The 25,457-nt window shown below is 51.9% G+C and overlaps 1 protein-coding gene across 1 annotated transcript in view; it reads right to left on the bottom strand.

Moving 5' to 3' along the window:
* BCR (BCR, RhoGEF and GTPase activating protein) overlaps positions 1 to 25,457 on the bottom strand; it is a 126,449-nt gene that overhangs the window by 48,111 nt on the left and 52,881 nt on the right. The window contains exons 5-7 of the mRNA XM_006908729.2: positions 10,596 to 10,777; positions 4,455 to 4,559; positions 3,964 to 4,149 (exon numbers count right to left, since the gene is read on the bottom strand). Of these exons, the coding sequence (XP_006908791.1) occupies positions 3,964 to 4,149; positions 4,455 to 4,559; positions 10,596 to 10,777 (473 nt within the window). The remainder of the gene's footprint in view (positions 1 to 3,963; positions 4,150 to 4,454; positions 4,560 to 10,595; positions 10,778 to 25,457) is intronic.

Genomic DNA, 25,457 nt, shown 5'->3' on the forward strand with positions numbered 1-25,457 from the left:
TTTAAATTGTGCCACTAGCAGCAGCTAAAGTTCAAGGTTGTCAGTGAATGCAGAAAAGCGTCTCTAGGTAGGTGGGATGGAACAATACCTTTTCATTCTGGCAGTAGGAGACCAAGGTAGAAGAGGTTGGCCCTCCAGGCCTCTGGTGGCTACAGAGCTCTGCTCACATCTGATCCCTTCAGACAAATAAGGAACATGCAACCTAGCTGCCCTTGGAGAAGAGGAGCTCCTACTGCCCCTATGTGAGCCTGGCCAAGACCTAGTGAGGCGGCCCAGCTGTCACCCTGTACACCAGGCAGGTGGGAGACCTGCTGGCTGCCAGCTATACGGCGAGGGCATTTTGTCTGTCCTTTGTCAAACCAAAGGCATTAATAGAGGGTTTTCTCTCATAGCCTCTTGCTCAGACACTCAGTTGAGTGACAGCTTCCATGGGAGGAGTGTGTGTGCAGCTACCAACATCTCTGGGCCCCAGGTCACCTTTAGAGGCAGCTGGGGGAAACCAGCCCTCACCTTGCATCAGTAAACCCAAGCCTGGGGAAGGTAAGGGCAAATCCCATGACCCAGTGGCTGGGCCTCCCACTGCAGCCAACCAGGAGCTGGAAGCCTAAGGCTTTCACTGATCCTGGTGTTTGTTCTGTGTTGAACCTAAATTTTATTTCTATACACATTTGCATTTATATTGAATTTTATGTTTCTTCAGATGACAATCCCAGACACTGCGTAAGCCAAGCGCCCTTGGCACTGTCTGAACTTCTGGTCCCACTCCCTGTGGGGGTTCATGAAGGGCCTGGGGGCGCACAAGGAAATGCAGCAGCTAGAAGAGGCCCTGCCCAGTCCCCACCACACTGATCACCCCAGACAAGCTGCTGCATCCCAAAATGCCAGGTTTTTCACCTGTGGTACCATGGTCAGACCCAGAACCCTTCCTTCTCTCCCTCCTCTGCCAGTCAGCGAGCACCTTCTACCAAAACGAAGGCCCTGCTTCAGGCACTGGCACCACGGCCTAGAATCACTCTGACACAGTACGGCAAAGTAACAAGAGAGGCACACAAAAAATATGTGAACAAACGTAATACGGCAGATGGCTGAAAGCAGAGCAGAGGATGAAGGTGATGGGGTTGCTTTAGATAACGTGGCTGGGATGGCCTCTCTGAAGAGGTGACGGTTCAGCCAAGTCCTGAGGAAATGTTACTATTAAATTTTGTCTGCTCAAAATGCATGCGTTGAAGCCCTAACCTCCAGCACTTCAGAATATGAGTGTATTTGGAGATGAGGCCTAAACAGGTGATTAGGTCAAAATGAGGCTGTTAGATGGGACCTAATCCAATAGACCTGATGTCCTTATAAGAGGAGATTAGGACACAGACAGGCAGAGAGATGACCATGTGAGGACACAGGGAGACCACGGTCATTTGTAAGTCAAGGAAAGAGGCCTGAGGAGAAACCAGCCCTGCTGACAACACCTTGATCTTGGACTTCCAGCCTCCGGAGCTGTGAGAAAATAGATTCTGTTGTTTGAGCCACCCGGATTGTGGCAGCGCTGGCAAAGTAGCACAGAGAGAACCCCTTTCATTACCTCTGCCGCCCCTTTCCCAAGGAGCGTCTTCCACGTGGCTTTTGAGAAGTTCCAGGCAATTCATTCCCATTTTTAGCTAATCAAAAACCGAGCTGCATTAATAATGGGACAACAGAGATCACATGTCTCCAGATATGACGCACTGAGAAGGATACTGTGCTATCATTATCTTTGTTTTGCCATTAACTCAGAACCTGCATCTATTCTTGAGGAAACATCAGACAGACCCAAAGTGACCTGTACCTTTCAAAAAATGTCAAGGTCATGGAAGACAAGCAAAGGCCAAGGAAATGGTATAGATCAAAGAAAGCTAAAGAGACCTGACAACCAAGTACACCTCGTGAGCCTGGACTAGATGCTGAATCAGAATGAAAATGGCTATAAAGAACACAAAGGCTAAGGAACGAAATTTGCATATGGATTGCATATTAAATAATAGTATCACATCGGTGTGAAACTTCCTCCATTTGATGATTGTACTATGTATGGGTTACAAAGGAGCCAGTTCTTGTTCTCAGCAAATATGCGATGAGGTAGTTAGGGGTAAAATGGCAGACATTTGAATCAAACTATTATTATTTCGATGGTATATCTGGCACATGGCAAGTTCTCTCCACTATTGCAACTCTTCTGGAAGTTTGAAAGGAATAGAAAAATGAAAAAATGAGCTGATTAACATTTCAGGCAGAAAGAAAAACCCTGAGTGGTGGCGGTTAATGGTGCATTCCCATAGGAAGTGGAGTCAAAGCATGGTCCCTTTCGGGCCTCAGACTCTCACAGCTCGAGAGCCGGACGGAGTGATGCTGTGCTGACCTCACTGTGCTGGTCTGAAAGGGCCAGGACAGGGACTGTGTCTGTCCTTGGAGAGACGCCAGCACCCCGCCCGAGAGGCACTCACGTGCGTGAACACTCAGCATGCAGTTACGGGAGTACAACCTCCCCCTGCAGCCCCACTGCTCTTCCCAGTCTTCCTGCTGCCATATCCGACGCACAAAGGTAGCTCAAGGACGCCAGGGAAACCAGAAAAAACATTCCAAATTCTGGCATCCATCGGACTATTAAAAATTTTTTTTAAAGTTTCTGAGTGTTTCGGAATGTTATTTGGGGCAGAGTGCTGGTTGTGGGTTTCTTCCTAACAACACGATTCTGTGTCTTAGGAGGAAATCAGGCTGAGTCACATCCACTGGCTTCAAACCTGCTGACACATCACACAGAAAAAGAGGTACTTCAAAGGTGGGGGGCCCTGCATCAAAATACAACCTCCTGCTCTCTGGCAATGGGGAATGGGGTCCAGACAGTGAGAGGCATTTTGTGCGTGCTCTGAACCTTCGCTCCAGTGTGTTGCAGCCGAGGGTGGAATGGGGGGAGGTGGGGGCACCAACAGGAAAGCCACACCTTGGAGAGGAATGCTGGAGCCCAAGCGTGAGCCAAGGTGAGGCCAGGGTCAGGCCTGCTGGGTGTCTGGGGGCCCAGGAGGGCTGGGGCCCCAGTTTTTCAGTAACTGTCATGCTCTGTACTCTTAGAGGGGGCCTGGTGACACAGGCCACCCTTACCCCTGGAGAACTGGTTTCCCAGGGAGCGTGCGTGTGCACAGGAGGCCCGGGTAACCCTGGAATCAGGTTTAGGGGTCCTGAGAGATAGAATCCCCATCACAAAGGCTTGCATACGCCTTCAAGCAACTCTCCCAAGACAGGGGATCCAGGTGCGGAGAGGTGACCTCTTCGCTGGGCAGCTGCCAGCCTCTTATATCCAGACTGTACTCCACCACCCGCCTCCACTTACGGAGGCATTAAATATTGCCTCTAGGACCTGAAAGGAGCTGCCAGGGGCCACTGAGGACCACTTACTTTTCTTTCCCACTACTTTGGCCAAGTCTCCCCTCCCTACAGCACTTGAAAAAAAATTCTCCAAGTAATTCGAGAACCTTTAATTCAGATAACTGCAAAATGAAATAAACTATAATAACCACCTGCTCTGTTCCCACCTGTGCTCGCCCCGCCAGGCTCTGCCCACCCGCCTCCTTGGCCCCGTGTCTGAGTCCTGCTCCCCTGGGCAACAGCATCTCTTTGGTCCAAAGGGATCCTCAGGGGGCAGCTGTACCAGCCTGGGGACCAGGAACCTTGAGTAAAATTGAGCAGAGCCGGGAAGGACCCAGCGATGAAACCAGGGGTGGGTCTCGTGCCGGGGTTCAATGTGGGTGCCGTGGCGGAGCCCTCTCCTTATCACCTGACCTTTGGCATCTAAAGCAGACACACCCCAGACTGTCACCTTGGCGTCCCAAGAGCCCTGAGCAGCACACCACCGCAGGTCTCTGGAGAGGGCTGGCCCCCGCCCCGCCAGCCCCCACAGCTCGGGAGGCTGCTGTGCAGCTGCTCCGTGTCACTCACCAGCTTCTGAAAGAGGTCGCCCACTCGCTGCTGGTGACTCCACTGCTGCACGCGGGGAAAGAGCCCGTCGTAGAACTCCTTGTGGATCTCGTAGAGCTCAGGCACTTTGAAGAAGATGGTCTCGATCTGCTGGCTCGTCAGCACTGGCTGAGAGGTGGTGGCAGCAGCCTTCAAAGGCTTCATGGGCTGGAAGAGGGCACAGGTGAGGCAGCACAGGTAACAGGTGAAGTGGCACAGGTGAAAGGGCTCGCCATTTTTCAGGTGCATGGTGTGATCACAGAAAATCATGGTTACGTGATGTGGTTATATTTATAAATTCTATTAAAAATTAAAATTTAATTTTTCTGACCCCGATACCTCCCAAGGTGTCTCAATGATTCGAAGGAGGGTGGGTGCCCCCAGGCTCTAGCAGCTAACTTGGGACCTGGGCCATGTGAGCTGAGCTCCCTGTGTCCCTGCCCTGCCCCACTCAGCCCTTGTACCCTCCTTACCAGCAGCAGCGCCTCCAGGTGGCTCAGGTAGGTCTCCTCACTGGCCAGGATTCCAGACAGGACCCATTTTCTCATCTCCAAGCCCTTTTCCAGGTCCAGCTCACTCTGCAGGAGAAACAGACAAAAGTCAGACCTGAGAGATGGTGCCTGAGGCGGCCTGTCTCGGAGAGGAAGGCTAGCTTGTCAACCTGAGGACAAGCCTCCAAGAATGCTCCAGGTGGAATCAGAGGGAGTCGCAGGAACTCCAGCATGCCAGCCACTCACTTGTGGTCATTGTAAATTCCAGCAAAGTCAAGGGCCACCCTCGGTCTTGATGTTGGGAAGTCTGGAGCTTAGTAGGCTGGGCAAGCCTTCCCTCCACACCTTCTACCTGCAACCAAGGAGTGGTGGCCCCAGAGAGGCTGAGCCAAGGAGGCATTGGGGCCCAATGCATAACGGCCCCAGCTCCTTTCCCTTGCCACTCCTCCCCAGGATTCTCTGCTGTTGTCACCTGACCCTTGAACAGAAGGGTGGGGTACTACTCCCTCCTTCCACACCGGTGAAGCTGGAATCAGCTTCCTCCTGCCCCAAGGGAACTTGGTTCCCTGGGCTCAGCGCCTTTGTCCCGTGAGCCTGCTCTTCTGATTCTGTTGGCAGGGACCCACTTACTGGTGTGCTAAGGTAAGGTCCCCGACTCCTGTCAACACCCCTACTAAATGTTGGGTGAAGCTCTACTGCCTCTTTCTCCAAACGACAGAGCTGACATGTCACTGGATGCTGATGTAGAGGGGCAGAGTCCACGCAGCTGGAAAACCACATTCCAGTCCTGGCTGTGATAATGTCATGGGCTGCAGTGTGTCCCCCTGGGCCTCAGAGAATGGCTGCATTTGGAGGTAAGGTCTTTAAAGAAGTAATTAGAAGTAATTAAGTTAAAATGAAGTCATTAGGGTGGGCTCTAATCCAATACAACCCGTGTCCTTATAAGAAGAGGAGATGAATAGTCAAAGGTACAAACTTCCAGTTATAAAATAAATAAGCCCTGGGGATGTGATGTACGACATGGTGGCTGTAGTTAACAATATTGTACTATATATTTGAAAGTTGGTAAGAGAGATCTTAAAAGTCTGCATCACAAGATGAAAAATGTGTAACTACGTAAGGTGACAGATGTTAACTAGACACTGCAAAGATCACTTTGTAATATGAACATATAGCGAATCATTATGTTACATACCTGAAATTAATGTTATATGTCAATACCTCAATATTTTTTTTAAAAAAGAGGAAGTTAGGGTGCTGACACACACAAGGGGAAGATGCAGGAGAAAAAGAGCCATCTCCAAGCCAGGGAGAGAGGCCTCAGGAGAAATCGACCTGCCAACACCTTGATCTTGGACTTCCAGACTCCAGAACCATGAGGAATAAATCTCTGTTGTTTAATCCCGATGATGCTAAAGGCAACGAAAACTGCCGTGTGACTGCCTGGCCATTCCCCTGCTTGCTCCGTGACCCTGGACAGGCAAAGTTTGGTGTCGGAGGTTGGCAGGGCCCCTCTGTAGTCTCAGGGAGGCGGCAGGTGAAGAGGGGTCCTACATTCATTGAAAGTGACATAATAGCCTGCCCATTCCACCACCAGGTTTTCGAGCCCACGGGGGAGCGTGAGGCAACCCCGCTGTGGCAGCCCTGTGGTGTGGAACTGGGGCACTGCCCCCTCAGTCACGCGCTTTCCCTAACCTCTTAGGGATCCCTGACAGGGGCAGCCTCCTGGCCTTCAGCATCCCTGACATCTGGGGCTGGAGGATTCTCTGTTGGGTACTGAGGGGCCTCATAGGGTGTTGAGCAGCATTTCTGGGCTCTACCTACCACATGCCAGTAGCAACCCTTTCCCACCCTGGGTTGTGATAGCTACAAATGTCTGAAGATGTTGCCACACATCCCCTGGGGCCCCAAATGCCCCCAGGTGAGAAATGCTGGTTTCCAAGAAAAACTGGACTAAGACTACCTTGTGCCTCATGGTGTCACCACAGAGTCTGGAATCAGGACCAGCAGTGTGGCTCCTCTGTGCCCCCAATCCTCAGGTCCCTTTCTACTTTCCTGGCCCAGTAGAGGACAGCACTTCATGGTATAGACGGCGGCCCAGCAGAAAGTGCCCAGGGCCAGGAGTCGGGGGACAGGGCCTCAGAGCAAGCCTGCCTAACGAGCCCCTTTTGCCCTGAGTGTAAACTGGGGAAAAGAGACTCAATCCCTGTGTCCTACCGACTTTTGCTTTGTGTCCCTAGGCTTATATCACATCCACACTGCCCACTGGGAATATCTGAAGAGCCATCCTGGACCACCACTTTGCTCTGGGAATCTTCTAAGCGTGCACGCACACACACATGTGCTTGTAACGGGGCCAGCCATCAAGATCTTGGCTGACAGCCACTTTAAGAAAAGTTCACCACACACGGCAGCCTCCCTAGGCACACTGGGCGGTGGCTCTACAGGTAGAGCCTCCAAGACACGCTGTGCCTGATAGTGAAAGTCCTTGTGTCAGCACAGTGTCTGGAACACGTAAGTGCTTGATGAAGATTCACTGAGCTAACAAATCAACGAGTGGATCTAGAACATGCTAGGCCCAGTCTGGGCTGCATCCTTCTGGAACCCTCGTCTGTGAGACAAGTGGGTCCCAGGATCCAGGACTGTCAGTGCAGCCTGCTGCACGTGGTGCACAGCCGGGCAGGGTGGGGGGACCCTGATGCCTCCTCCCATCCCAGCCTGTCAGTCAAGGCCACAGTGAATGGGGCAGAGCCTGGGGGAAGCAGCTCTCAGCTGCCCCTGCACGTGCCGGAAGAGGTGAAGGTGCAGGCAGCAGCAGCCACACACCCAGCCCTGTGTGTCCTGAAGAACAATCCTGCTACTGTGAATGTGGGGAGAGGGGGCCGGGGGGAGCCGTGAAGGCCCCACCCAGCATGAGAGGCTTATGCTCATTGGGTGGGTGGCAGCACTGTGCCTCATTTCCACCCACACAGTTTGGAAAGCTGAGAGGAAAAAGCACAGCGGGATGGTGCAGAGGCCAGCTCTCCCCGTTCTGAAGGGCGCGGCCAGCTTCGGGAACATCGGGCCCGGAGACTGTGCTGGGCTAGGGAGGAGACAGGGGACACAGGCACCTCTCCTTAGACTGAGACGCTTCTCCTTAATCCTCAAACGGTGCTGGTGGTGTCAGACAGGCATGGCCTGGACACCGGCCAACTCCATCTCACAGAAGAGAGGGTAGGAGAGAGAGCGCAACTGATGAGCACAGAGGGCAGGGCCAGGACCTGGGCGATTTACGACCTGCCCCCTGCACACGTGCCAGTTCTGGAAAGGGCATGTGAATCCAGTCAGGGCCATGAGGGCAGGAACACCTCGGTGGGAGGAAGCCAGAGGAAAAGGGCAACTAAGAAAGGAAGCGGCAAACCTAAAAGGAAGGCCTCCTGCTGCTGCCTGGGAGGGGACGGGGGGCAGAGATAAGGGAGGGAGCCAGCAACACAAATCTTGATGCTAGAAGAGCAGATAAAAATGAACTGGGCATGATGACAGGTAGGAAGAGCTGAGCCAGGGACTCCGGTGACCAGAACTGCCATCTATCAGACAGCTGCCAGGCCCACAAGGAGAGCCGAGGGCCAGAGCTGGAACAGAGCTGCAGGCATGTGAGCAGCAGTGAAAGCCTGAGGAGCACCTCTCACCCTCAAGCCCAACCTCGGCGGCGAGGGTGATCAGGGTGCAAAAGCCCAGCCACGAGGAGCAGGCTGCTCCCAGGTATGAGTTTGTAGCCAACGCAGCTGCTGGACAAAGGAGCTTCTCTTCCTCTTTGGACAGGAGCCGTGTTTTCATTAAGAGCAGGGCTGGACATTGTCCTGGAGCCCAGCCAGCAGAGGGCAGGGGCTGGGGGGCTCCCGTAGCCCCAGACCTTCAAAGAGAGGCCCAAACATACAGGGCAGGAGGGACGATTCCTAGGCCGACCACCTGATAAACCAACTCAGCGGGCTCTGGGGAGAGAAGGGAACAAGCGGGGCTGGCACCAAATACCTCGTTTCCCCAACTGTGCAGAGAAGACAGATGAGGGCAACAATGTCCCTATTTAATTCAGGGCTCCAGAGAGAAGTGACATGGCAGAGCTAAGCCACAGGGACACAGGCAATGTTTATCTGTCCACACCTGGTACAGAGACTCACCAGGGCCCCCGAAAGGTCAAAGCGCCGACAAGAGAATCATGAAAGTGAATGAACTTGTGGTTGCTCAGATAAAAGCACAAACTGGAGTTATAGTTTCTGTTCCACAGACACTGACCAGATACACTGAGTATGGAGATGGCCAGCAGCTAAATTATAAAGCAGGCCTGTTGGTCTTCAAAAGTGACTACTGAGCAGGGGTGATCAATTGAATATGTGCATTTACTTTTGGTTTCCTCCCGAAAACAAAACAGAAAAAACTACAAAAAACCCCAAAGCGTCTGTGAGCCCTGCCAGCCACCTGCTGAGTCAGCGCAAGGTAACGGCCACCTCTGCAGAGCAGCTGCAGTTGTACCCAAGCCCACGTGCTTTCTGGGCCACATGCCCATGGGCCCGTCCAGCTCCACCACTGGCTGAGAGGTTCCTGAATATGAGCACGTGTGGGCTGGGGTCGCATCTGCCCCTCCTTGCTGAGCCCAAGTCTCTGGGCCTCCCCCTTGCCATTACCCCAGGGACAGGGCCTAGTAGGTCACTGTTGCAAAGTTACACAACATGGCACAAAGCGTGGAGCCTGGTGGGGCAGGGGCTGCTGCTCTACGAAGTCGGATCCCTTCTCTAAGCCTCGATGTGCCCCCGATAAATGAGTGGGTGGGATGCTTGAGGATCCAGGAACGAATGACCATGCTGACCTGGCAGCTGGCGGTGATGCCCTGACCCTCATCCCTTTCCCTGACACTGCTGAAGAAAGGTCACTCAATGGCTGGCAGCTCTGGCCCCAGCCTCCCAGGAGTGTCTACAACACCGCCTTGCTTTCTTTGGGTCCGCGGTGCCGGCTTCACCCTCCCAGGGGAGAGGGGCGGTAGTCATGGAAATAGCCTTCACAGAACCTGCTCTTCCCAGTGTCTCCAAGTCAGTATAGACAAGGGTCTGAAAGCAAAAGTCTGGGGGTGGGTGGCCAAGGGTTCAGGGCCTGGGGCGTAGGGAGGGCAGATCGGTCTCCTCAAGGGGCCTGAAGGTAGAGATCGGTCTCCTCAAGGGGCCAGGTAAAGGCAGCCCTCAGGGACAATGGATGGACAGGGAGGACCCATTCCAAATTGAGGACTCCCCCTACTTACGCAGGGCCCTAAGGACCCCTGAATATACCAAACCACGCTCCCAAAGCAGGAAGAAAAAAATGCACCAAAAAGGCAGGGAAGTTGAAAGTGTCAAGTGAGGAATGGGGAAGGCTTCAACTCTGGTAGCTGTGTGGCCTTGAGCAAGTTACTCCATCTCTATGAACCTCAGTTTCCTAATCTGTAAAACAGTGAAACTGGACTTTGGATAAGAAGCTGCATGGGGCAGGTGTGTGTTACACACTGGCTTCTCCTCCCATCCTCGTGTTTCAAAACGAGGAGCCTGCCCAACACCGAGTTCTTTAGAAATCACGAAAGCATAGGTAAGAAGCAGTCTTGCAGCTTCTTAGAGGTGCCAGCCAAGAGAAGCAACTGCAGCGAAAAGACTCTCACCATGCGACCGCAGGGCCTCAGGTCTACACAGTAAAGTGGAAGTGACAGCAGGATTGTTAATGAAAGACCCTGGTCAAATGGATGGAGTCACTATCAGCACCCGCTTAGGTAAAAGGGAGCAAGTGCACTGTGTGGAGTGCAGGGACGGGAGTCTGGACGTCACCCCTGTGCTTGCCACCACAGCTCAGGTCCTCAGCTCGAGCTGCCTGCCTCCTCCACGCTCGGCTGACGGAGTCCATGATCTCCCTAGTCGACATATCCAGCAGGCGGTCCCCCATGCCCCAGACGAAGGGATAAGGAAGGAGTTTTAGTGACCAGACATCCAACCTTGGATGCTCCATCGGCTCTTGCTATTTGCCTCTGAGCGACTGGCTGTGCTTTAGGAAGCCTCTGTGACAAGGACAGCTGGCCTGGAGCTGGGCCCAAGCCCCATCTCACACCAGGCCTACTGCCCTGGGACTCACTGCTTTCGTAGACTCCAGAGCTCCCGAGGCCATTGCGTCCCGGCTGCCCCTGCCCTTGCTGCCGAGGTGGGGCGAGGAGGAGGGAGAGTCATCGATGTAGGGCAGCCCATCCTGGTGTCGGCGCTGCTCCTCAGTCCGGTCCGTGGCACTGCCGTAACCAGGTGGTGTTCCAAATGACGTATCTGTGTGCACAGAGGAGCAGCCTGGTTAGAGACAGGCAGCGGGGCTGGAGGGCTGTCTGCCTGGGAGTGTCCACACCCACCTCTCCCAGCAGGTACCCAGCTGACACCATCTATCATCAGCAGGTGTCCAACAGGGACTGCGGGTACGGTGACCTCACCTTCACAACCAACGGGCCCAAGACCCCAGGGTGAGGAGGGGAGACAGCAGCGGCCTACTACCCACACAAAACAAGACTGGGCTTTCGAATGCTATCTGGGACACGTCTGCTTTTGTCCCGGGAGTGGGGCCTCAGACATTACTGAAAGATGGACCCCAAATGCTAGTGTCTTGCTGTCAAGGACAGTCCTGGCACACCTGTCCGTGGGGATGTGACGGGGCAAGGAGCACAGGCTAGCACACTGGCCCTAGGTGCAAGCTGTGGCCGCCACGAGCAGCGTCCCACGTTGGCCAGTCTAAGCCCAGGGGATGGGTGCTTCATCCCGCTCCCCTCCCTCGCCCTGTCTCTCAGCTGACTCATAGTCCACCTCCCAGTTGGTCTGGCAAAATCCTAGACCACCTTTACCCCAACTGGAGTGTGCCTGTGTGAACAGGGAGTGGCTTAACCGACAACAGGCTCCCTGCTGTTGGCGACTATCTAGTTATGAAGGGTAACACCTCCCCCCAAAGGCCTCTGAAGACAGTCATCTTCCTCCTAGGCTAAATCATAAAGCCACACCCATTGGCCTTTAAGTAGCTCTGTTCCCAGACCCCTCAGCAAGACATCACCTGCGAGGCCCAGCCTGCTCCAGACCTCAGGCGAGGGATACTTTTCGACTCCTTTTAAAGGGCACTTTCCCAGCCCATGAGGTTACACCGAATGGGTAACGTCAATCGGGTTATGTCTCTTTTATCGTCCAAACGTTACCACTGCAAGTGGCCTCTGCAGTGTTCATTCACCGGTTTACAACTTTAGGGGCTCAGGCTCTGGGGGCTGGTGGCAGCCAGACCACCCAGGCCAAGTGGGCACAGGGCCGCCCATGGACTTCTGGAGTTGGCCCAACAATCCCAGAGGGGGACTGTTTTCAGTTCTTTCCACGTGGACAGCCGGGAGGAGCAGTGGCTGGAGTGACCCGGCGCCCGTGGACGGCCCAAGGCCCAGCTTCCTCGCATGTCTCTGCTTCTCCCAGGTTCTTTGCCTCCGTGTCCCGGCTGGTTGCACACCCTCTAACAGGTGTCCTTAGCCCTAGCTACACACCAGCATCACCTGGGGAGCTTCGAAAACGTAACAAAGCCGGGCCCAACATGGACCAAATGAATCAGATGCTCGGGGTGGTCTGGGCGTTGATGGCTGTAAAGGCTTCCCTGGGGATTCCAGCAGGCAGCCAGGGCTGAGACTGCTGTACTACCCCACCCAACCCAGCGTCTGGCACTGTGTTGGTTACCATGTCGACCCACCCGTGTCCCCTGTGTCTGCAGACACCGACTGCAAAGGCCAGGCTAGGTTTACATGCGTGCATGTGTGTGTCTACAGAAGGGTCCCAGCAAAGGCTAGTTTTGAGCTGAAAGTAGCAGACAGGATGGGGGAACCCCGAGAGCTGGGTAGCCTCAATAAGCTGTGCAGAGGTGCCCTGGTCTCCTTAACCCACAGGCCACTTAGGCAGCCCCGGGTAGTGAGACATGGCATCAACACCCAGCCCACTGGCCTCTGGGTGTTATATTGTCCTTGCAGGACAGTCATAGGCCAGAACCAAGTTCTGCCTCATCCTCTCAGGATTTTGCAAAGGTACTCAACTAGCTCTCACCCAGCATCCCTGAGGACAACTGAGGAGAGTTCTAATATATTAAAAAAACACAAAACCCTGTTAATGCAGAACCCTAACCCTGCAACCGACCCCACAAAATGGGTCTGACTTCAGCTTCTACTTCCTTTTGGGGAATCAGAGATTTTTTTTTTTGATAATGAACACAGAAGCCTCCTTGTCCACCCAACATCTAGGATATGAACCCTATGTCACAGGAGTCTCTATTGGAAACCTGCCCACCAAAGGCAGCCCAGTCGGAAGGCCTCAGTTGTCAGGTAGGGCCATCCTCACAGCGAGCCTGAATGGTCTCCCTCGGCCATGAGGTCTTTGCTCTACCTGTCCTCCAGGTGGGGCAGGTGGGCCAGCGCTGAGAGCTGTGGTGGGACTTTCTCAGAAGAGAGGCTCTGGTCCCAACCTGTCAGCTGCAGGTCACTTAAGCAGTCCATGTCTCAGATTTCCTAACTTTAAAACCAGAAGCATGAACTAAGTAATCGACAGAGGCCCACTCAGCTCTAAAATGTCACTGTCACTCTTTAGTGAGGCCGGCTATGCCCTACTTACCTCCCGACTCAACCTCCTCACAGCTCCCTTACTCTGCTGCCCACACTTCAGAATTATCAACATCCACACATTCTCTCAAAGCACCTATAAACTCTTTTTTTTTGTAGTAACAATATTTTTTATACTCAACATTTTCTTCATTGCCTTTACCTGGGCGCTACTACCTGATTTCCAGGCCAGTGACTACACAGAGTTCACATCCAAGATCAAATCAACACTGAGTGACTCTCCAGGAAGAACTTCAGGGTCACACTTGGGGCCCCAGGGCTTACTCCAGAGGAGCCACACGATTTCATATTTGGGAAACAACCTGCTGGCTTAGTGACATCCAGGGGAAAGAACCAAGTGCCCAGGGGAGGGTTTGTCAGCCAGTGTCAAGTGCGCCATCAACTGATGCAGACACTTCGCCTCCCCCAGGGGAGACTGAGAGACCAGGCTTTGCAGTCAGGCTCCACGGGGTAATTATGAGGATCTGGTTAACTAAAAACCCAGGCATTTTACCACTGGACACACATCTCCCCAAACCAACGTCTAAGTAACTGATGCTTTTAAGTCTGGGATCCGGATGGCCAGTCACCCCTGCCGCATTCTACCTGAGGGCTTTGGCCCACCATCCCAGCCAACACGGGGTCAGTACTCTTCATTTTGCTGATTCCTCAGCCTGTTCCAATGCAAATGTGATGGGGGTTAGGGAGCAAAGCCCTCTACGTCCTTATCCCTAGCACGCAGGGACCTGCCTTTCTCTCACAGTGCGATTTTTCACACCTGAGGTCCCCCTCCTCTTGAGCATAAGATGTGTTCCCTGGGGATTTTGAAAGCCGCTGTCTCCCAAGAACTAGAGCAAAGTGAGAGAGAGGCTTGCTCTCCCCTCCTCTACCAGGAACAACCCGATGGAAAAGCTCTATGGGCCTTGACACCTCGGGCAGGACTGGGACCTGGTGGCCACAGCAGCAGGCACTTCCTGAAAAACTCTATCCAAAGCTGAAACCAAACACTGAAGAGCAGAGGGCATGCGCCCGGGATCCTGTGGCTACAAGAGGTTCAGGGAGATGAGGGAAGATCAACTGAACAGCTATCCAGCTGGGGAGGGGGAGAACGAGGCTGATCCTGGCCCAGAGCTCCGCGGACAGCGGCTGGCTTAGTGTGGAAAAGGGATGTGCACAGCGAAATCAAACCTCCCCCTCTCCAGGCAAGTTGGCTTAGCAGCCCCAATCCCAGCACTCAGCAAATCTATTTTCTGATGCAAGAAAAAAAGTGCAAAAAAAAAAAAAGGCAAAACAACAACAACAAAAACAGGCAGGAGGAAAAGTCCCAGGGGTGAGGGGCCCCCCAGTCAGTGTACAGGTCACATCCCCTTCTTAAACCCCAAGGATAATAACTGGTTTTTTAAAAATATCCTTCAAAAATTTAAACAGAATTATCATATGATCCAGCAATTCCACTTCCGGATACATACTCAAAAGAAATGAAAGCAGAGACTGGAAGAGATCATTGTACACCCACGTTCGCAGCAGCGTTATTCACAAAAGGCAAACGGTGGAAGCAATACAAATATCCACTGACGTATAAATGCATAAACAGAATGAAGTATGGACATAAAGTGGAACGTTACCCAGCCTTACAAAAAGAAGAAAATTCTGACTCATGCTACACACAAGTGAACCTTGAGGACATTATGCTAAGTAAAACAGGCCAGTCACAAAAACATAGTCACATTTAGTCACATTTACCATATGATTCCACCTACATGAGGTACCTAGAGCAGTCAAATTCATAAAGACAAAAAGTGGAATGGTGGGTGCCCAGGGACAGGGGAGGAGGAATGGTGAGCTGTTGTTTAACCCATTTTTCATTTAAAAAAAAAAAGTGCTGCTTGCTGCCACCATTAATTTAATTTGACGTAAATGTGCTCTTTGAGGCTGAAGCAAATCTGACTGGTTTTCAATGTGAAAATAAAATATAAAAACTATTCTTGAGGTTATTTCTAAACAGAACTTGTCTCTAATCCTAACGTAACAGAAAAGCATACATAAATCAGATTCATCAAATGAGTCTTCCACTAACGACTGTTTGAGAGTGACGTCAACATCACGCGTAGGAATGCTCCGTTTTCTAGGATTTGACATTTTCAGCGACCGAGAATTACTGTATTTTGTAAATGGAAAAACAGAATGCTATACACAGAATGATGTCATTTGTTTCCAAAGACCATTAATACACTTGAGCGATGTGAAAATAATAATAAAAGCGAGATATTTCGTGGCAAATTTTGGGGGTAAGGGTAGGACTGTAATTTGTGAGTTATCTTGGGGTAAACGCTGCAGACACAAGTGCTGCCGGTGAGTATACTCAGGGCAAACGGGAAATGGGTTAATGCGGACAGAGTTTCAGTTTGGGAAGATGAAAAAGCTCTGGAGGTCGATGGTGGTGACGGTTGCACGACAACGTGAATATACTTAATGCCATGGAACTGTACACTTAAAAATGGTTTAAATGGTTCATTTTATGTTATGTATCCCTAAGGTCCCTCCTAGCCAGTGGCAATGTTGGGGTGGCTGTGCTGGGGTAGGGCATGAGGGGGGCTTCCTTTTATTACCAGCAGCCCCCCTACAACCGCATCTGAAATAAGCATAGAACAAGCACAGAATCAAAACTTTCAAGCACTGCGCTCCTTGAGCTGATGAGACTGGACAGGGTGATAGGATGGCTAGTCCTCCACTTATATGTATTTGTTTAATAATGAAGACAATAAAGGAAAGTTTTGTATGTGCTCTGTCAATGCTGCCTCACAGGAGTCCCGGGCATCACACTCCTGGACCACGCAATTCCTGGCACAGCCACTGTTTCCAGCAGCCACATGCCTGGTTCTTGGTTCTGAGCCATCCCTCAGCTCTTCAAGAGATGACATATCCCCTTTTCGGGGCCATTTTCCTGCCCACCTGAATTTTCCTAATCCGAGGTGGATGAGAATCCTGCCAGCTGATTTTCTGAGGCCAGAGGAGAATCTGGCCCATCACAACTCACACGTAGTACCTATACAGGACCCCCTCAGTGATAACAGCATAGCATGTGCTTGCAGCCTCTAGACACTGTCCTCTCTGCTCTCAGAGAGCCAGACCACATCTGTCTTGAAAACACCAGCTGCCTTCAGACTAGCCTCAGTCCCTTTAGCCTCTCGAAATCCTGTCTGTCTCCAAGCCTTAATTCGAACAGCTCCAATAACTTCGACACTCTCCTCCCCATGTTCACTTCTGCCAGTCAAGGAGCATGCATCTCTCTCTGAGGTCTCTGCCAGGCCCTGCTGGGGCCCCTGCTGCGGGGGCTCCCGGGAAATGTGTGCAGAACCAAACTTGGACCGCTGGCCACAGATCTCCTGGGAACGGCCAAGCAGGGAGGCCCTCCTGAACCCAACGTACCTGGACAGTCTCCAGGTCCTGCTTCCAGATGCCTCACTGCAGCCAGAGGTGTAGGCCTCCAGGATCCCAGTTCCTGTCACACACTCTGGCTCATGCACCCCAGGGTGAGAGCCTAAAGCAAGCCCTTGGGAGGAGCAAAGATTATGTTCTTAGCCCTCCCTACCCAGAACAGATGGAAACAGCTGGAAAGCGCCAGAAGAGTGATTCTCTGATAAACACCCACTGCACTAGGATCCAGAGAAAAATGGAAGAACACCAGGAAAGCAGGTGGGCGAGGCAGAGACTCTATCACGCAGAAAGGCCATGGGCAGGATGGTCTCCTACCCCTGTTTACACTGTCAGCAAATGGCTGGGCCATATTTATTTATAAAAGTAAAAGCGGATCAAACACCATCTTCCTTCCAGTGGCTGGGCCAGCTGCTGCAGAAAGGTGTCTGCAGAGGGGGACGTGAAGCCCCTACCCAATCATACTGCAGAAGTCCTCCTTTCTCCAGGTCTTGCCCTCCTCCCTTGACCCTGCATCGTCCCCTGGGTCGTAGGACACAGTAGTGCGGACACAGTGGTGTGGCAGTGCTAGTTACTATAACAAACTGTAGCTCACATCCTTGGGGGCTCTTGCCCTCCTCCCTTGGCCCTGCATCGTCCCCTGGGTCGTAGGACACAGTGTGCGGACACAGTGGTGTGGCAGTGCTGGTTACTATAACAAACTGTAGCTCACATCCTTGGGGGTTCTTGCCAGGTAAGCGTCACGCCTCCGGGAGAGGCTCTGAAAACTGCAGCTGGGATGGAGAGGTCCAGCTGTCACCAGTGGGCCCACAGGTTCCATGGATCCTGTGCTCATCTGCAGCCTCAAGCCCTCCTCCCACTGCCCTGCAAGCTGAGAGCAAACTCTATCCATGGGTCCTGGGGCTCAGTATCTGAGGGCTGGCTCCTTCATTATGCAGCAGAACCCCATGCGTGTACAGTCAGGGAATATCTACAGTGCTTCAGGGAAGTAAGTTTCCCAAACAGTAGAAAAGCCTCAAATCATTAACGTATATACCCCCATGAAAATGCTCACTGTCCTTGGCTGGGTACGTCCTCTAGGCTAGGCTTAGCGCTGACCACCCACACATGTCATTTCCTTGAATCCAGCCCACTACCTTAGTGGGCAGGAACTCCTAGATACCCATTTTCTGGATAAGGAAACCGAGTCTCTGAGAGAGGAACAGGTAGAGCCTTGACTACATCCAGGTTCACCTGTTTGACCTGCTTCTTCAGTCACTTTCCAAACACATTTCAAAGAAAAGACAGCTCTAAAAGGTCGAGCTGATAGTATGACCCAGCAATTCCCGTCCTAGGTATTTAACTAAAAGTAAAAACAAATGTGTAAACCAGAATTTGTATCAGAAGGTTCAAGCAGTGTTACTCACAATAGCCAGAAGGTAAAACAACTCAAATGTCCATCAACTAATTGTGGCATATCTATACAATGGAAGAGTCAGCTTCAAAAGGAAGTGAAGTATTGAGACATGTTACAACATGGATAAAGCCCCAAAAACATTATGTTAAGAAGACAGTCTCAAAAGACCTGATTCTATTTATATAAAATGTCCAGAACAGGCACATCCATAGAGACAGAAAGTAGATACTAAATGTGCATGGGGGTTCCTTTTGGATGAAAATATTTTGAAACTACATAGAGGTGGCGAATTGCACAACATTGTGAATATACTATATGCCCCTGAACTGTTCACTTTAAAATGTTTAGTTTCATGTTTTATGCAATTTCACCTCAAAAAAAAAAAAAAAAAAGAAAAAAAGAAAAAGAGAAAAAAAAAGACCTGTCCTGTTTTTCTCTCTTAAACAGGGAACCCAGAACATAATCCAGCTGTTTCCTGAAGACCAAGAACATTATTCTGGACAGACGTCAGACCGCCTGGCACCATGACCCTGGGCCACCTGCGAGCAGTGAGAGGCTGCTGTCCTTTCTGAGTTATCTGGTTGGTTTGGGTGGGTTTTTTTGCTTTCTTCTCCACCGTCAGGCTGGCAGCTATTTCTTTTTGCATCTATACCAAGTAGGTCAAAATTCTTTATAAATGAAACATCCCCCATTCAGTTAGCCACTGCATTCTGGCAAGAGACCTGTCATTAGAGCCCTCGGTTCTGTGGGAGGAGGGGCACAGAGAGCACACCAGAATCCTGGGACCTTTCCACCCTCATGCTGTCACCCCAACAATGACATCACCAGGCCAGCATGGAAAGCCCCAGCTGCCCAGGCAGGGGATGGTCACAGTCCAGACCAGCACTTGCCACAGAGAAGGCCCCAAGGCTAGTAAACTCCTCCAGATAGACCGGATAATACCAGTCGGGAAGGGCCCGAGCCTCCCCTGCTCATGGCCTGTGCCAAGCTCTCTTGGAGGAGACATGCCAACTGATACAGCAGCTCTTATGGCTCATCCTGCTCAGGGTTTGCGTTCCAAGCTGGCTGGAGACTAAATCACCAGGTCAACTTTGCTAGTGACTTTTATCACTAATGAGTGAGTGTCCCCACTGTGGGCAGACAAGGAACACCAATCAGCATCTAGAACATTGTTAAAGGATCTTCTATTGTCGCCAAGGACCCACTTGTGCTTAAGGCTCTTAGATCCTCGAGGAGGGAAAAGATTTAAGCTTGGGGCCTGGGGCTGGAACCAGCTGCTGCCAGGGCAGGGCAGGCAGAGGCTGGAACATCAGCTGGAAGAGCCGCAGCCCTCAGCCACGTGATGATGTAATTATTATTCTTCAGAACTACCTTGACTCTGCAACAGTAGGGTTCAGAAAGATTTCTTAAGGCAGTTTGGTTCCAGACAATCAAACTAATGTATTTATTCAGCACCTAATATTCAGCCAAGATGTACAACACCCATGATTCATGCCAGGCACTGTGCTGGGTACATGATAGCAAGGACCACAGACCCAGCCAATGCCCCTGTCCCTGGAAGATGGCAGAATCCTACAAGTCACATGACATGTGCATTATAGCAAGTCCACCGACAAGAGGCAGCTAGACCTTGAGGCAAGGCATCAGGCGCCACCTCCCTGAGGAAGTGACTACAGAGCCAAGACCTAACAGAGGACAGAGAGGCAGACGTTGGCGCCCCTAGATCACAAAGGTAGGAAGGGTCACTATACTTGCTTCAATGATGCCCCCCCCAAAGATATGTCCACATCTTAACTCTCGGAAGCTATGAGTGAGACCTAACTTGGAAAAAGGGTCTCTGCAGATATAATTAAGAACCTTAAGATAAGATCACTCTGGATTATCCGATGGACCCTAAAACCAATGACAAGTGTCCTTGTGAGAGAGGAGAAGGCCATGTGAAGATGGAGGCACAGATTGGAATGATGTGGCCACAAGCCAAGGAATGCACAGGGCCACCAGGAGCTGGAAGCAGAAAGGAAGGACCCTCCCCTAGAGCCTCCAGAGAGCATAACCCCGCTTTCACCTTGATTTTGGACTTCAGCCTCCAAAACTGTGAGAGAACACGTATTATTGTTTTAATCTACTGAATTTGTGGCCACTTGTTAAGGCAGCCACAGGAAACTAACACAGATGCAGCCCGTGACCTGGAAGTGGTGCTGTGGAGTCCGAGAAGAGACAGCCCAGGCTGGGAGGGGGCCGGAAGAGTTTCTGGAGGCAAGGTTTGTGTGCGATAGAAGAACAGATGAGCGATCAACCAGTGGAGGGGCAGCAGAGACGCCCCACCAGGGAGGTACGGAGTAACATGTTAACTCGGCTGAGAGGTCTCCTGAGGCTCGCATATTCAGAAAGGCTGGGAAAGGCCACATGCTGGGAACAAGATGAGAAAGGTGGGAAGGAGTAATTTCATGGAGAGCCCTAGGCGGCAGGCCAAGGACTCAGGCCTTGATTTAGAAGGTATTGGGGGCCATGAAAATCTGGAACAAAAGAGGGGCCCCAGGGGACACAGGATCAGGCGACACCGGGGCTGAGGCTTCCGTGATGGTCACTCCAGGTAAATGAAGTAGAGGGTCTAGCATCAATGGGAAGGAACGCCATGACGTCAAACACACAATGAACAGGGCCAGGTGAGGGGACACAGATGGAGGGAGGAGGAAGAGCAAAGGGAATGCTGAGTTTCCAGCACCAACCTGGCAGCAGGGAACTGGCCAAAGAGTCGGTGGGAAAAGGGTAGGAGGGGCAAGGCAGTGAAGGTAGGCAGTGCCCCTCAAGAGAGGATGGTCTGGGAGAGGCATGAGAAGCGGGGGCGGAAAGCCATCAGTGGAGTTCCTCAGTGACGGTAAAGGCACAGGACCTAGGCTGCGTGTCCTCCCCTTCCACTTCATCTCCACCAGGAAGAGGAAATAGGAGGGTAAGAGAGAAAAGATGATGGTGTTATGGAAAGGCTTGCCCAGCTGGTGGTCATCATACTGAGCATGCGCCAGGGCCCAGCCGCGAGCAAGCACTCAATGGGTGAGCCTGGGAGGGCAGGAAGGACACTTGTCCCTCCTGAAGGAAGCCAGGGAGGGTTGGAAAGGAGGGGCGTGCACTCCCATATTCACAGCGTCATTCACAGAGGCTGAAACGTGGGAGCAATCCAAGTGTCCACTGGTGGATGAATGAATAAACGAAACGTGGTATGCACATAAAATGGAATATTACTCAGCCTTAACAAAGAAGGAAGTTTTGCAAGACACAACAACATGGATGGACCTTGAGGACATTATGCCATGTGAAATAAGTAAGCCAGACACAGATAAATACTACATGATTTCATTTATACGAATGTATTAGTTGCTAGGGCTGCTGTAAAAAAAAATACCATAGACTGAGTGGCTCGAACGATGAAAATTGATCTTTTTCACAGTTCTGGAAGCTGGGCGTCTGAGATCAGGGTGCCAGTATGGTAGGGTTCTAGCGAGAGCTTTCCTCCTGGCTTACAGATGGATGCACACCTGCTGTGTGCTCATATGGCCTTGCCTTGGTGCATGTCTGTGGAAAGAGAGAGCAAGCTCTCTACTGTCTTATAAGGACACTAACCCCATCATGGGGACCCCACTCATGACCTCATGTGAACCTAATAATCTCCCAAAGGCAGTGTCTACAAATACCACGCTGGGAGTTAGGGCTTCAACCTGTGAGCTTAGGGGAGGCGGAGGGTGGGAGGGGACACAAACATTCAATCCATGACACACACGGTACCTAGGACAGGCAAATTCATAGAGAGCGACAGTAGAATGGTGGCTGCTAGGGACTCGGGGAGGGGAAGATGGAGAGTTATTTAATAGGTAGAGTTTCAGTTTTCACAAGATGAAAAAGTTCTGGAGATGGATGATGGTGAAGGTTGCACAATGTGCTTAATGCCACTGAACTGTACACTTAAAAATGGTTAAGATGGTAAATTTTATGGTGTGTGTATTTTACCACAATTTGAAAAAACTAATGATCAGCCAGGTTTGGAAATTAAATTTAAGTGCAGTGTTATGGGTTGAATTGTGTGTGTCTGTCCCCTGCACCCCCCCATTCATATGTGGATCCTAACCCCCAGGACCTTGGAATGTGACATTTTTTGGAGATAGGGTCTTTACCAAGTTAAAATGAGGTCATTCGGTTGGGTTGTATCCTTATGAAAAACGGACATTTGGAGACAGACTGGCACACAGGGAGAATACCATGTGAACATAGAGACGGCCATCCACAAGCCAAGGACAGGGACCCAGGACTCACAGTCCTGAGAAGGAACCACGTCTGCCGACATCTCGACACTGGGCTTCTGGCCTCCAGAAATGTGAGACTGTAATGTCCATCATTTGAGCCCCCCAGTTTGTGGTTGTTACGCAGCCCTAGCAAACTAACGCATGCAGTAATTGTGGAGATCAGATACCAGCGCTGAGGAGCCGCCTCTCACCCAAGTAAACCGTCAATGATTCACCTGCTCATAGAAATAGGGCTCCAGCCAGTCGGCTCCACTGCCTGAGGGCTGTCCGTGCGCAGCTGCACGCCCACAGAACCTCCACATTCCGGACTCAGATGGCAGGGAGGGAAGTAAAGCGCAGCCCCGAGCCCCGTGCAGTCCGAGGGCAACGGGTTGGCCCCAGCCTTCGCTCCCCACAGATGCCCAACATGTCCGTGGCCTCCTGGGCTCTCCTTTACAGTTCTTGCTTAGAAGCTAAGTTATAACAGATTTGCCCCAGACCCTCTTACTCAAGAATGAACCAGAACCACTTGATATCTTGTGACTGAGAAACCAAATCACATTCTGAATCCCCTGCGCAATACACTCAGCTGTCTGCCCCTCCAGCAAGGACAGAGCGGGAAGAGCGAGGGGCTCCCTCCTGAATTCAAATTCTTCCTCCCCAACCACCTGGCCTGAGAAGGGGCTCACTTCGCCCCCTTCATCCTGCTCTGAAAGGGGGCTTATGTGCACATAAGGAAACAGAAGGTACTAAAGTGACAAGCTTGCAGCACCCAGAAGTCAGAGACCGACTCTGAGGATAGACTGATGACTTATGGGCTGAATGTCTGGGCCCCACCCCCAATTCATATGTGGAAGCCTTAACCTCCGACGGAGGGGCCTTTGGGAGGTGATTAGATGAGGTCATGAGTGTGGGGCCCCCGTAATGGGATTAGTGTCCTTATGAGAAGAGATGCCAGAGTTCGTTCTTTCTCTGTCTCTGTCTGTCTCTGTCTGTCTCTGTCTGTCTGTCTCTCTTCTCCCTCTCTCTCTCCCTCTCTCTCTCTCTCTGATATGTGAGTACACAGAAAGAAAGCAGATGTCTGCAAGCTCAAAAGAAGATCCTCACCAGGAACCAATCATGCTGCCATCCTTATCTCAGACTTCCAGCCTCCAGAACTGTGAGAAATAAATGTCTGTCGTTTAAGCCCCCAGTCTGCAGTGTCTTGTTAGGGCAGCCCCACTCCATCCTGGGTTGATTTCAAGGCCTGGGTCCTTTCTGCTGGGGGAATGCATGAGGAGACGGGCCAGTGGTGAGTCCGTCTCCCCAATGGGAGAGGGACTCACCTCTCGCCTGTATTCCTGCCCTGGAGGGGCATAGCTCTGGCTCAGTCCTGGGGGATAATCTGTAAATTTCACTCCCACCCTAGTCCTGGGAGGTTCCCTGGCTTCTAGATGCAGAGGGGAAAGCACCCAGGATGTCAGCCTGAGTTGGGGGGCTCTGAGACCCCCTAGGGGACAACACACAGCAACAGCAATAGGTACTGGCCAGGAGCACTGCCTCGAATGCTCAAGCCTCCACAAGGGAGCCATCAGTCTCTCCTTTTAGAGATGAAATTTGAAGGCTTAGATGTGGAAGTAACATGCCCTGGGCTCCACAGCTGGCAAGCTCAGTTGCAAGTGGGGATCTACCCAGCAGGTCTGCCAAGCCATGGTCACCTCCTAGGGCCCCAGAGGGTTCAGCCACACCCTAAACTGGATTCCCAACATCAAGCATTCTTGGGGTGAGCTAGGGCAGGAGGATGGTATTTTATATTCTGCATCAGAATTTGAGATGTACCAGATGTGAGCAGATGTTAAAAGCCGAGGAACAGACCAGGAGGCAGCGGGGTTTCAAAGTCTGGGCCAAAATAGATTTTCTCCTGGAAAATCTCTGCTCATGAATCAGGTGGCCAGGAACATTTCCATCCTTGACTTACGTATTTTTTAAAGGAACTACAGTTCCTCTGTTCCCAGCCTCCCGCCGCCCAACCTTCAGGGCTTCAGGGCCTTCTACCACCCCCCAGAAAGAGAGAGGCAAATGGGATTACCGAGCCCGCAGAGGCTTGTTTCATCTTGATGTTCCCACCGGTGAAACGGGGATAATGACACTCCACTCACACACCCTGAGGTGGTGACGGGCAGGCCACTGCCCCGCCCCCGCCCCACCAGATGGAAGAAGCATCCAGAAGCACAAGTATCACTTACCATAATTATTGGAAGCGTTAGCTACTCGTGTGGTACAAACTGTGACTGTTATAGGTATTACGTTGCTCCTTTCCAGAAAACCCCATGATTTCTTCCTGCCTGACTTCTCCCCACTGGCTTTGCTCTCTACTTCCATGCCAGGCCGAAGGCTCCACTTGGGGAAATGTTGTGGGGCTACTGGGGAGATTCTTCTTGGGGCTGGCAGCCACATGTCAGCAGAGCCTGTGGTACCTGTTGGGCTTCTGTGGGTCCGAGGTAACCCTGGCAAGGTGATCACATCCATCTGGCCCACCCCAAAGCCCACCAGGGCTCTGAATACTGGCCCCACTCCACCCATCTCAGAGGCCCAGAGCTGGCCCACCAGGAAGGCCAGGCCCTCCATCACCCCCGACTTGAGGTGCTTCTGCAGTTCTCTTCTGCAGCAAGAATCGGCAGGAACAGAGCTCTCCCCTCTTCCCTGGGGCCTCAGAGTCTGTGGGCCATAGGGTTTCTGCAGTGCACTGGGTCTCAAAAGCAGCTGAGGAAAACAAGCTGGCGAGGATCTCAGTCCAGATGCAAGAGAGGACAGAGGACTTGCCTCACATCTTGACCTGAAACTTGAAACTGTCATGTGGGAATTACCACCTACAGTGATAATCCCAGTTGTCATCGCAGTGTGACAGCCTGGACCAGGCTCACTCCCAGGCCAACCAGGCTCCTCCCTGCCCCCCACCAACCCCGGGTCACAGCTGCCAAATGCCCCCTCAGAGCTCCATCTCTGACACCTGCCGGCCCAGCCAGGAGAGCAGGTCCTGATGAGGGTCTGGGGTATGCTGGATTCCAAAAGCCCCTTTTAGGAAAAGCGAGTCCTCCAGGGAGAGACTCAACCCATAGAGCAGCAATGTAGACCACCACACTGTAGAAGGCCCTGGCCCTGCCAGATGTAAACACAATAGGAAGAGGCCATGTATGCCCCTGGAGGAGACAAGGCATCTGAAAGGCTCTCAGAGGTATCTGACACAAGCTCTGAGCCTGGCACTT

Source organism: Pteropus alecto, unplaced genomic scaffold (assembly GCF_000325575.1).
Source record: "Pteropus alecto unplaced genomic scaffold, ASM32557v1 scaffold113, whole genome shotgun sequence".
Lineage (NCBI taxonomy): Eukaryota > Metazoa > Chordata > Mammalia > Chiroptera > Pteropodidae > Pteropus > Pteropus alecto.